Below are 12,077 nucleotides of genomic sequence, written 5' to 3' on the forward strand. Positions count from 1 at the left end.
CCTGTCCCTTTGCTCTCCCACCTCCTTTCTCTGGCCTCTGCTGTCCCCAATCCCTCTGCTGCTGTCCCCCCGCCGCCCCACAATTTTATCTTGTGTTCCGTCCCCCACCTCCCCCGGCCCTTTCACTCCAGTTTGTAGCTGGCTCTTAGAGGTCTTGGCTCTTTGCCCCTTCCGGGTCCTCGACCACTGGGCATCCCTGGCCCCTAAACCGATCCGCGTGTCCCCGCCCTCCCTCGCCAGCCGTAAAGCACAGCCAGGCAGGCAATGAGTAGCTGAGTTGGGGTAACCCACCCGATGGGAACTACGGCTCTCCAGGGAGTTTGATTGCCGGAGCGAGCTTGGCTAGGAAAGGGGAGGAGCTGGGGGGCGTGGGCAGGGAGGAGGAAAGGGGCCTGAGCCAGGGCCCCGGGACAGGTTTTACCGCTGAGCTGTGTCAGTGGCGGCGGCGGCAACGACGGCGGGTTCGCGCCACCTGTCCAAGTGCCACCTGGTAAGCGCGGCGCAGCGGGGCCAAGCCCCTCCTCCCGTGGGCCCTCTGCGCTCCTTCCTGGCCCGCGCTCTCCCTCCGCCTGGGTGCCCAGTCCCCCGCACCGGAGAGTACTGACCCGCGTTTCCACCTGGTTTTCTTTCCCTCTCAGGTCTCCGCCGGGCTGGGGCTGAGCAAGCCCTCGGAGTGACCGTGGGTGACAGCGGCTCCAGGGACTCTTGGGGCGCGGTGGGGAAAGTGCCGGACCACCATGCCGCGCTCATTTCTCGTCAAAAGCAAGAAGGCTCACAGCTACCACCAGCCGCGCTCCCCAGGACCAGACTATTCCCTCCGTTTAGAGAATGTACCGGCGCCTAGCCGAGCAGGTGCGAGGCGCGCGCGGGCCAGGCGGGGCTGCTCCCGCGGATGCCTACTGCACCTCGACACACCATTAGTCCAGAGCTGGGAGGGGCTGCCCCAACGTCCCTTTTGCTGCTGTTTTTGTTTCCTACTGTCCTGGTTCCTCCGGGTTTGTCTCCTAGGTGCCACGGCCTCCCTGCGCCTGCCCTCGGATCCCAGAGGGTTCCCGGCCAGGGTCTGGGTGGAGAGCGGAAGACGCTCGCGTGCCCTGGTCGGGGGATTGGGGGAGCCTTCAGAACCCTCAGACTTAACCGGTCCCAGCCTGAGCCCCTCACCTGCCTCTTTGCAGACAGCACTTCAAATGCAGGCGGGAAGAAGGCGGAGCCCCGGGACCGTTTGTCCCCCGAATCGCAGCTGACCGAAGCCCCAGACAGAGCCTCCGCATCCCCAGACAGCTGCGAGGGCAGCGTCTGCGAACGGAGCTCGGAGTTTGAGGACTTCTGGAGGCCCCCGTCACCCTCCGCGTCTCCAGGTAGGAACCCACTGGGAACTTCTCGGGCGGGAGCTGCAAGGACCCGGCAGTGCGGGGGGGAATTGGCGCGACCTTGGGCGTAGAAATGCTAACGGGGAGTTGGAGAGTCTTTCCGGGAGGAGGGAGCTGATTCGTAGGGGAAGGAGGCATCCGGCTTCTCTGGGACTTGGACAGCTTGCCCGCTGGGGCTGCTGCCTCCATCCCAGGCGGCGGGACCCTAGCTGCTTGTCGCTTAGATTCGTTTGCGCGGAGCTGGCCGGTGACGGAAAACAAACCAGTCGTTTCGACTGGCAGCAACGCTGACCTTTCATTTTCTGACCAGACTTATTGTTTTATAAAGTGCTAGGATCCTGCAATTTAGACCCCCAAACCTCAAACAAACGGAGACCAGGGCAGAACGGGCCAGGCAGAGGAGCTAGGCGCTGGGCGGCAGGGAGGGGGCAGGACGAAAATCTCAGCCCGCGGCTTGGTCTTCACAGGCGCAGATTGGGGGCCTGTTTCATTTTTCGTTTTGCCGGGTTAACCCAGCCTCAGGGGCCTGCTCTCTGGGTTTCATTTCCAGCGAGCAATCCAGCTTCAGGCAAACTAAGTGACTGCACGTTGGGTGGGGGCGTCTCGAGTCCCGGCCGGGGGAAGGGATGAGCAGACCAGCCGGATTCTGTCAAGGGCCAGTTATATCCAGAATATGTTTGCTAGTTTTAGAAGATACCACCACCCGTCCCACAATCAGTGAGTTGACTTGGCGAAAACCATAGCTCCAGCAACTGTGTCTAGGAGCCGGCGGCGGGAGGATTCTTCCTGCCAGGGCGTCAAGTGGCCGGGCAAGGATTGGGCGCGCCCCGAACCCCTCCGAACGAAACTCCGGGTACAGCCTCTTACTGAAGTGGCCAGCCTGAACTAGTGTGTGCGCGCACACACACACACACACATTTGTAAATGCCGTATGCACTCACATGCGTTGGGGTCACTAGTTTTAGCAAAATTCACGTGGGTGGGGGCGTAGCAGGCCGAGAATTCAGAGCTGTCTCCTTGCAGGTGGTGGCTAAACCTTGTGAGTTATACAGTTATTCTCTGAGAAATTCAGGTTCCCCACCTCCATCAAACTATAACAGGAATGGGGAGTATTTGGCTGGCAATTTAAGCCAAGAAGCCCCTTTCCTGCTGCCCCTTTGCTACGTACACTGGGCACTTAACTTCGTGAAATCTTAATACCTTCGGGTTTATTCAGATACCAGCCTTTCGGGTAGTTCGGGGCCGCATTTATGGACCTTCTCCCTCCTTCCTCGTGGATTCTGGGAAGAAAAAGAATTGAATGGGAACATGTAGGGGCTGGGAGAGTGCCTGCGCTGGTGGCTGGACCCTTCCGCCCCTGAGTGCTGTGAGGGGCCGAAAGGCCGCCGCCTTCTCCTCCTTAACAGCTCAACTCCGGGCATTTATAGACGCGCCCTTCCCTATAGGATCTCCAGGTGCGCGGGTCCAGCCGGAAAAGATCCTCGGAACGCCGAGCGCCTCCGCTGCACTCGTACAGAATTTACGACCTCCTCTCTCGAGGTCTTTTCAATGATCTGTTTGCTGCTCTGCCTCCTATAGTGGCCTGCGAGGCCCCAGGGCCCGGGCCACGTTTTACCCTGGGGCGAGCCTGGCACCTGGCGCACGCAGTGTTCTACAAGCGCTGGGTGCCCCGCAGTCCGCGAACACGCCACGCCCGCAGCCGCAGCCCGGCGGCCTCCGCTCCGCCGTCTGAAGCCTGACCGGACGCTCCCTTGTGCCTCCACAGCCTCGGAGAAGTCTATGTGCCCATCGCTGGACGAAGCCCAGACCTTCCCCCTGCCTTTCAAACCGTACTCATGGAGCGGCCTGGCGGGTTCTGACCTGCGGCACCTGGTGCAGAGCTACCGACCGTGTGGGGCCCTGGAGCGCGGCGCTGGCCTGGGTCTCTTCTGTGAACCCGCCCCGGAGCCGGGCCACCCGGCCGCGCTGTACGGCCCGAAGCGGGCTGCCGGCGGCGCGGGGGCCGGGGCGCCAGGGAGCTGCAGCGCAGGGGCCGGTGCTACCGCTGGCCCTGGCCTAGGGCTCTACGGCGACTTCGGGTCTGCGGCAGCCGGGCTGTATGAGAGTCCCACGGCAGCGGCGGGCTTGCTGTACCCCGAGCGTGGCCACGGGCTGCACGCAGACAAGGGCGCTGGCGTCAAGGTGGAGTCGGAGCTGCTGTGCACCCGCCTGCTGCTGGGCGGCGGCTCCTACAAGTGCATCAAATGCAGCAAGGTGAGGCTCCTGAGCTCACCACGTCGCCTGCCCTTCGCCCGCTTCCCCTACCCGCACCTCGCCTGCGCCCCGCGGCCCCTCTCAGCCGCCTTCTCTCTGGACCCACCCGCCTTAGGTATTCTCCACGCCGCACGGGCTCGAGGTGCACGTGCGCAGGTCCCACAGCGGTACCAGACCCTTTGCCTGCGAGATGTGCGGCAAGACCTTCGGGCACGCGGTGAGCCTGGAGCAGCACAAAGCCGTGCACTCGCAGGTAAGCGCGGGGCGCACCGCCTCGCGCGGCCCTGCTCGGGGATCTTCTGCATCTCCTCGGTGCAGCATCAGCCACTCTCTGCCTGGAAGTTTTCTCCTCGACTTCCCCCAGTTTCCTCCCCCAAGCCCTCCGCTGCATCCCCTTGCCCTGGTGCAGGCGTGTAGGGAAAGGAGGATTGTGGCCGGCTCAGGCCTTGAGGCAGCCCTAGATTTTGGTGTCACACCACTGTGAGCCTCGAGAGTGTGATCCTCATTGTTACTTTGGGCTTGAGGTAGGTTTGTATGCACTGATTCGTGCTGCTGATATATCAGACTTACTAACTCTATTTCTTTGTGCCTATTCTTTTCACCAAATGGTTGTCACTTAATTTGCATTGACCCCTCCCGACTGAAAAGGCGGGAATCTCAGCTCATTTAGAGCATCTAGTAGCATATTTACCCCGCTATTCATTCTTTCCTTCCTTTCTTTTCTTTTCTTTCAGAGTCTGGCGCTGTTGCCCAGGCTGGAGTGCAGTTGCACAATCTCAGCTCACTGCAACCTCCCCCTGCCAGATTAAAGTGATTCTCGTGCCTCAGCCTCCTAAGTAGCTGGGATTACAGGCGCGTGCCACTACGGCATAGCTAATTTTTGTGTTTTTAGTAGAGACAGGATTTCGCCACGTTAGCCAGGCTGGTCACGAACTCCTGGCCTCAAGTGATCCACCAGCCTGGGCCTCCAAAAGTGCTGGGATTACAGGCGTGAGCCACCATGCCCCACCCCCGCTATTTATCATTCATTCATTAATACATATTTGTTGCCTAACTTCCAGGTGCCAAGTACTTAAGAATCTTATAGCACATCAGGTCCTCGACAGCATGCCCACATGAAGATTATAGTTTAGCTGAGAGATGGAGAGTAGATGAGCAAGTAAATATACCAATAGCTATCTCAAGAGAATACCTACTTAGGAAGGCTAAAAAGAGTATCACACCATCTCCCCCAGCACCCACACTGGCTGGGGGGAGGTGGCATCTCAAGTGACTGAGGTCTAAGCCTCCTGTCGAGGAGGGTGGAGAAGTGTGTGCTAATGGGTGTCAAAAAAAAGCAGGGTGTGGATATGTTTTTGCCATGGGGTGTGGAAGGTTGTGGGTGAAGAATGTTTTGGTAGAAAAAGTGTTGAAGGGCCAGGCACGGTGGCTCACACCTGTAATCCCAATACTTTGGGAGGCCGAGGCGGGCGAATCACTTGAGGCCAGGGGTTTGAGACCAGCCTGACCAACATGGTGAAACCCCATCTCTACTAAAAATACAAAAATTAGTCATGTGTGGTGGCATGTGCCTGTAGTCCCTGCTACTTGGGAGGCTGAGACACGAGAATTGCTTGAACCTGGGAGGCGGAGGGTGCAGTGAGCTGAGATCATTCCACTGCACTCAAGCCTGGGTGACAGAGGAAACTGTCTCAAAAAAAGAAAGAAAAAGTGTTCAAGGGATTTTAGGGTCAGCTGAGGAGTGAGGACAGCAGCAGTCTAGTTGACTGCAGTAGGAGTGCTGCATCTCTATCTCTCTCTCTCTCTCTGCAGGAACGGAGCTTTGACTGTAAGATCTGTGGGAAGAGCTTCAAGAGGTCATCCACACTGTCCACACACCTGCTTATCCACTCAGACACTCGGCCCTACCCCTGTCAGTACTGTGGCAAGAGGTTCCACCAGAAGTCAGACATGAAGAAACACACCTTCATCCACACTGGTGAGCTAAAGGCCCTTGGCTTGTAGGAAACACCCTGAGGCCAACATTACTCATCTTCTCTGATTTCTGGCCCCAGTGAGTGGTGGATGAGGCCTTTCTGATGGAGTTATTCCCTGTTCTGTGTTAAAGAAAACAAAGGGGTGGGTTCTTCGGTTCATTTACAGGCATAATTCTCCCCAGAGCCACCTTGATTTGGGGTTGTGTCTGAAAGGCCACTCAGCAGGTCAGCTCACAGGTACTCTATACTTGGAAAGAACATTTTCCTTTAGGTTAGCAGCTGCTTCCACTGCTGCCTGCTCTGGGTGAAATATGAAGCTCCAGGGTCCTCTTAGAGAGTTGCTCTAAAGCTTACCTAGAGATTGAGGACTTTCCCTAACCACCCGGCCTTTTGTGGGAGGGACTCGTGTGGCCTCTTCAGCTGCATTTTCAGGAGTCTGAGAGCTTATTCTGATTGAAGAGGAACAAATAATGGTAAATATGATTAAATTCTCTGCTAAGCATTTTTTAAATGCATTATTTCATTTTATGCTCACAACAACTCTGAGAGGTAGAGACTACTCCTTCTCCACATTTTAGAGATGAAGAAAATGAGGCTAGGTAATCTGCCCAGGGTCACACTGCTAGCAAATGACAGGGCCAGAGCTCAAATTCAGGTCTGACCTCTCAAATGTCCACTCTTGACCACTGTTTATTGTATTTTATGTTCAGAGTCATGAGGTTGGTAGACACAGAAAGCTTCTGTTCACTCACTGCCCTTTTCAAAATATCTGCAAGTTAATGCCATAATAATGATAATTCCTTACCTATTATAATACTTTATAATTTACAAAGTACTTTCAAATCTATCATTTCATTTGATTCTTATTGCCACTCAATAAAGTAGAAGGAGCTGCTCTTACCATCCTGAAACTCAGAAAGAGTGAATGATTTATCAGAAGTAAGACTGAATGAATAATGGAGCCATGTAATGCTCTGGCTTTTAATCCTGGACTCTTCATCTAACACTTTATGTGCGGGTGGGAGTTTTAATGCCAAGAACACTCTAATAGTCAAAAGACATTTACATGAGACTCAGAATTTCTGAAAATTGTATTGCAGAATATGAATACTGATTTAGAACAAATCACAGTGTATTCTAAACACCCACCCTTGATGTTTATATATATACTTGGGTAATGTATATATTTCCATTGAAAACCCAGAAAAGTATTCTACTTTAATCATTCCCTCTTACCTGAAATTTCCATGTAATTCACTCCTTATAAGTGAGGTATTCAGGACACTTCTCAAAATGCAACTAGGATCTTGACTGAATAAAACATTAAGCCCTTATCAAACATTTACGTTATACCTAGAATTTGTTTCTCAGATTTGTTTGACCCTAAAGGGATAGAATACATTTTGATGGGTGGTTTCTTATCAAGGAAATCTGAAGCATGAAAACAGAAAAGAGTTTAGCAAGGAGGACAGAGGGTTCCTCAAAAACAAACTTCATCTATTTTATATTTTTTCCAAGGTTGAGCCCTGACTATAATGCCATGCTGAGCTATTTGGAAATTCATGCCATTTACCTAACAACACATGAGATGGGAACAAGACAAAACCTTTTTGTGTTCTCTTATTTATTAATTTTTGGTGAAGAATTGCTAGTATATAAAGAATCATGTGATTAACCTCATAAAATTAAGGAAAAATCAAGACAGAAAAGTATCAGCTGCCTTAATACTTTGTGGCCCAAATGTGGATTTTAAAAATAAGATATTGAAAAACATATCCTGCACATGTACCCTGGAACTTAGAAAGAAAGAGAGCGAGAAATAAAGAAAGTCCGTGTTAAGATGTTTTTTCAGATATACTCTGCTGTCCTTCAAGAAGAAAGAAGACAGGCTCACTGATCCATACAAACTAACACCCACTTGGAAATTCAGATTTGAAAACTTCCTCTGAATTAGAACAGAGTCACATGGTTTTAGGACAGCTTCCCCCTCCCCTTCCTGTTGAACATCTGCTCTGAGTGTTCATGGCTTATAAAGTCAGGGGAGTCCTCCTGGGGTAGATTCAGCTGGGGAGGGCACGTGGCCTTTGCTCTGTTTCCGTTTAGCAGGAAACCGTTTGAGGCCTTTGGCTGGGAACCCCCCTTCAGAAAGTCTCCCTTTCACCTGGTGCACCCATGGTGCTTCCAGGGACTCGCATTGCAGGCTGGGAGTAAGTTCAGGTTGCAACACGTCACCCTTCAAGTTGCTTGAAGGCCTTAGACTGTGGTGCAACCAGCTGCTGCCAAGAGCATGTGGGTCACAGTGGGTCCCCTCTAGCTTTATCATAGACTCATACTTTCTCCCCTCCCCCTCCCATCCCCACAGGTGAGAAGCCTCACAAGTGCCAGGTGTGCGGCAAGGCATTCAGCCAGAGCTCCAACCTCATCACCCACAGCCGCAAACACACAGGCTTCAAGCCCTTCGGCTGCGACCTCTGTGGGAAGGGTTTCCAGAGGAAGGTGGACCTCCGAAGGCACCGGGAGACGCAGCACGGGCTCAAATGAGCACCCTGGCTGGCTGCAAGCAGCAGCTACACAACACTACGGAGGGCAGCCTCCCTGCTTGCCACCACTCTGCTCCCTGTTTGCCTCCACTCCCTTCTGACTTTCCAGACCCCAGGACCAGTCTGCAGATCCTACCAGGGTGCTCCTCCTTTGCCTTACCTTCTGGAGCTGCCAGAATAGATGAGGTACCTTTTCAGAGTGCAGCTGAGAGTGAGAACCAAGTGACTCTCTAGGCTTTGGACACAAATAGGCTCCTCTACACCTGAAGACAAAGGCAAAGTCAAATGGGGACCAGAATAAATCTTAGACCCCACAGTCCTTCCCATTTCCAGCCCTAATCTACAGACAGGAATGCCCTTCAGGTTTCTTCCCCGCCCCTCCTTGACCTACCCCAGATATTTGTGTGGAAGAGGAGGAATCACCATTTACAAGGTGGACAAATGCTAATATTTTTTATCTAGAAAGAAGAGTGAGTGTTAACTTTTATTTTTTTCCTTCTGGGGAGTCTGTTGACTCCTTTCTTTTGGGTGCTGCCTATAAATCTTGGAGGAATCATTTCTCCTCCTCAAAAACTGATTCAGAAACTGACTTGGGGAAGGAATTTAATACTTTGAAGTCATGAGAGGCACCATCAAGGCTACCCCCAAGAAGGAGCAGAAGAGAAGTTGGTGATGAGAGGGGATTAGAGGTCCTCCCTTCAGTAGGCCTGTGAAAGCCTCATCACTGGAGGTAAAAGCACAAGCAATGCCTGTGGACAAGATGTCATTCATTCACTCAGCAAATGTTCATGGATCACTGGCTAGCAAGGTACCAGGCACCATGCTAGGTATTGGGGAAGAGAGACTGAAGTCACAACCCCTGACTGCTCCTCAAAAGCTAACGGTGGCACCTCCAAGTGGCTGGGTCTGTTCTTACTCTTGGAGGGAATTCTGAGAAGACAGCACAGAATTGTAAACCTTCCCTTTTGACCTTTTTGGATTTTATCAGGTGTAAACAAAAAGTAGCTGAACAGTTACTTCAAAGATATGTGTGTATATTCAGTTTTTTATTGTTAAGCTGATATTTTAAAGATGTCTGAGCTAGCAGGCATGTGGGAAGGAAGGCTCTGTCTTCAACTCTTTGACCCTCCATGTGTACCGTAGAGGGGGGAAGGTGGTATTTTCACTTTGATGAGGTTGGTAAATGTTTTTAGATCTTCTGGTAAGCATTATGTTTGTTAATACATATTTATTAGAGTGATGTTTTAAGTTAATAAAGTATTAAGAGTATTACAGGTTGCCTTTCCTTTAGGCAGGGAATTACCTTTGTTTTAGTCTGTAGGGGAAAGCTGGCACTGAAGGAAACTGCAATGGAGTATAAAAGTGAAGCAGACAAGCTAATATCCAGAAGAGTAAAATCCAATTGCTCTGGTTTCCATATACTTTCTCCTTTGCTCCTACACCTCAGAGATACTTCTTTCATAAGAGAAAAACTAGGAGGTGTACAAAACTAAGCTACTACCTTGTAGAGCCCCTGATGGTTCCACAGGCACATAAGCTCTTTCCTCTGAAAATGTCGACATATTTTTTTATGGGCCTGAAGGCTCCCAGATGAATAAAGAAATCACAGGTCTTAGGTCTAGGTTTTAGTTTTAGTCACAGCTCTGTTACCAACACATCACGTGACTTGTGTAAATCTTTTGACTTCCCCGATACTGGTTTCCTTGATCAAGTAATATGGAGACAGCTCTGTCATTCCTGTCCAACCCTGACTGCTTTGATTCTGTGGAGACTGGAAAGGAGAAAAAGTGTGAGACTGGTTAGCTGCCTCCCCTAATGCAAGTCACAAATCTAAAGGCCCATGAGGATCTGGGTTATTTCTGGTTCTGTCCCACCTGTGGGAGCTTTTTGCATAAGTCAATCCTTTAAGAGAATGAAACCAGAATAAAATCCTGGCCAAAATCCCTACTACTAGTGCTTTAACACCTCCCAGCCAGACATTCAGGGTATGCATGCCCCATGGTGAGAACCAGCAGATTGCCCATTTCTAACTCAAATTGATTTCACACATATAATTGAGCACCCAGTATGTGCTGGGCACTCTTCTAGGGGGTGGAGATATAGCAGTGAGGACAATGTCTTACGAAGCTTTATTTATTCATTGTTGAATCCTCAGTTCCCAGAATAGTGCCTGGCACACAGTAGGAAATTAATACATATTTACTGAGATGTTAAGTGAATAAACAGAAAATAAGCTCCTGCTTCATCTTAGGGGCCAGCTCTGCTCTCTACAGCACAAAGGGAAGAGAGATTGCTTGACAGCCTGGGAAACAAATAGAATCCACACGACTTTCTCTCCAGGTTGGCAGGGAAGGGGGGCTTGAATGCTGCTTTTCTCTGGTTTCTCCAAATCTCAGTCCTTGGCTGTCCTCACCTGATTTCCAGCACCATGTCTTTCCATGTCAGTTTACTGTCATTCAGAATTTAAATTTGTTTACTCTGTAATGGAGTTTAAGATAGTTTTTCAGAACTGATGGATGATGAACAGTTGCAGCGTCCAGGAACCACTTCCTAGTGTCCTGGGAGACAGTCCTCCCAGTGAATAAAAATGACAAAAACATCCTTCCCACAGAAGTCACCCTGTGTATTGGTTGGTTATTTCCAACCTGGTTTGAAAAGTAAAGAAGTTGCACTGAGGGGTAAGTAGAACTGATTGAAATCTAGATGCCTGTGCTATCCTGCTCTTCCCTTATGACATTTAGAACATTTGGTCCATTTTTGTTATCCCTGTATACGCTCTAAGTGAGGAATTGTAACTTTGATGTTAACTGTATGCCTTTTTTTTTTTTTGGTAAAAAATGTATCTTGATATCCCCAGTTCAGAATCAAAACAAATTACTGTGCCTGTTACCGTGTGAAATTTGAAGATTGCAAATATCTCTCTTAATGTTATTACTTGACTCCATTAAAAATAGATTGTGAATATTCCATGTCACATTATTGATGAGGCAGGCTCTGTGCCTTTTGTCTGCTGGAGTAACAGTAGAAAGGGTAACAAGAGACACCAGAGCACACCTTTGTTTCTTTCACTAAATTTTTAATAACACCTCCAGCTAGCCAGTTGGTGAAGCTCAGCTCTTGCATAAAAGTGGAAAAGCACAGCTATCTTTGAGAAGACCAACTCTTTCAGCAGCTAATTTGAGTTTGCGTTCATCTACACCAGACGTGATTAAATTACCTATCAAGTGTGCTGAGCTATCAGGATTCAGGCCACGTAAAAGGTGAATTTCATCTGATTGATTTGAGACACGAATGGAACAATTGAGTTTTAAAAGCCCTGCCTTAATTAAAGGGATAGAAGAGTATCACTCCCCGGCGACTTCTTGACTGCCATTGCCCTTGAAAACTGGGTGGTGATAGTGATTTGACCCAAGTCACTTTGTTGTGTGCCTGTTTGTTCAACCTGATCATTTAACAGAAAGAAATGAACTCAGAGGAAAACCTGAAAGGACTTCACTACTTTGTACTGGGCATTTCTAGAGCACTGTTTGTTTAAATCTGTGCTGCCATATTATTTCTACAGAAAAAACTTTTTAGGAAGTATATAATACATTTATTTTAACCCCCTTTTCCCATTCATTAAGTCAGATTTTAAAAATTAAAATGTTTAAAGAAATTGCATCCTAAGTCCTTCTAGCTTAAAAGCTTGTGTTCTTTTTGTATGTGTTCCTTTCTGGTCTTTAGGCACATATGCCTATATTTATATTTTATAATTTTTGTCTAGATAGCTCTTTTATTATAGGGACACATACTTAAAACAGATATTTCACAATGAGAATTTGGACAATTTTATGACCAAATTTTATTGAAATCTTAGTATTTTATTGGGGATCTTATCAATCATTGAGAAAAAGTCTTTTCTGAAGTTTAATGTTATCACTTTTTGAATAAAACATTTT

At 49.5% G+C, this 12,077-nt stretch overlaps 1 protein-coding gene across 1 annotated transcript; it reads left to right on the forward strand.

Moving 5' to 3' along the window:
* The first annotated feature begins 685 nt into the window (after positions 1-685).
* On the forward strand, positions 686-11,811 carry GFI1 (growth factor independent 1 transcriptional repressor). The gene is made up of 6 exons (XM_024255518.3): positions 686-852; positions 1,176-1,358; positions 3,136-3,623; positions 3,739-3,876; positions 5,436-5,601; positions 7,962-11,811. The coding sequence occupies exons 1-6, from the start codon at positions 738-740 to the stop codon at positions 8,138-8,140; spliced, it is 1,269 nt and encodes a 422-aa protein (XP_024111286.1). The 5' UTR covers positions 686-737; the 3' UTR covers positions 8,141-11,811.
* Positions 11,812-12,077: the final 266 nt, after the last annotated feature.

Source organism: Pongo abelii, chromosome 1, assembly GCF_028885655.2.
Source record: "Pongo abelii isolate AG06213 chromosome 1, NHGRI_mPonAbe1-v2.0_pri, whole genome shotgun sequence".
NCBI classification, from domain to species: domain Eukaryota; kingdom Metazoa; phylum Chordata; class Mammalia; order Primates; family Hominidae; genus Pongo; species Pongo abelii.

Excerpts from the sequence above, each read along its gene's own strand:
- GFI1 (XM_024255518.3), top strand. The coding sequence starts at position 738 with ATGCCGCGCTCATTTCTCGTCAAAAGCAAGAAGGCTCACAGCTACCAC. Across the intron at positions 1,359-3,135 it reads GTCACCCTCCGCGTCTCCAG|CCTCGGAGAAGTCTATGTGC; the intron begins GTAGGAACCCAC and ends GTGCCTCCACAG. Across the intron at positions 3,624-3,738 it reads AGTGCATCAAATGCAGCAAG|GTATTCTCCACGCCGCACGG; the intron begins GTGAGGCTCCTG and ends CACCCGCCTTAG.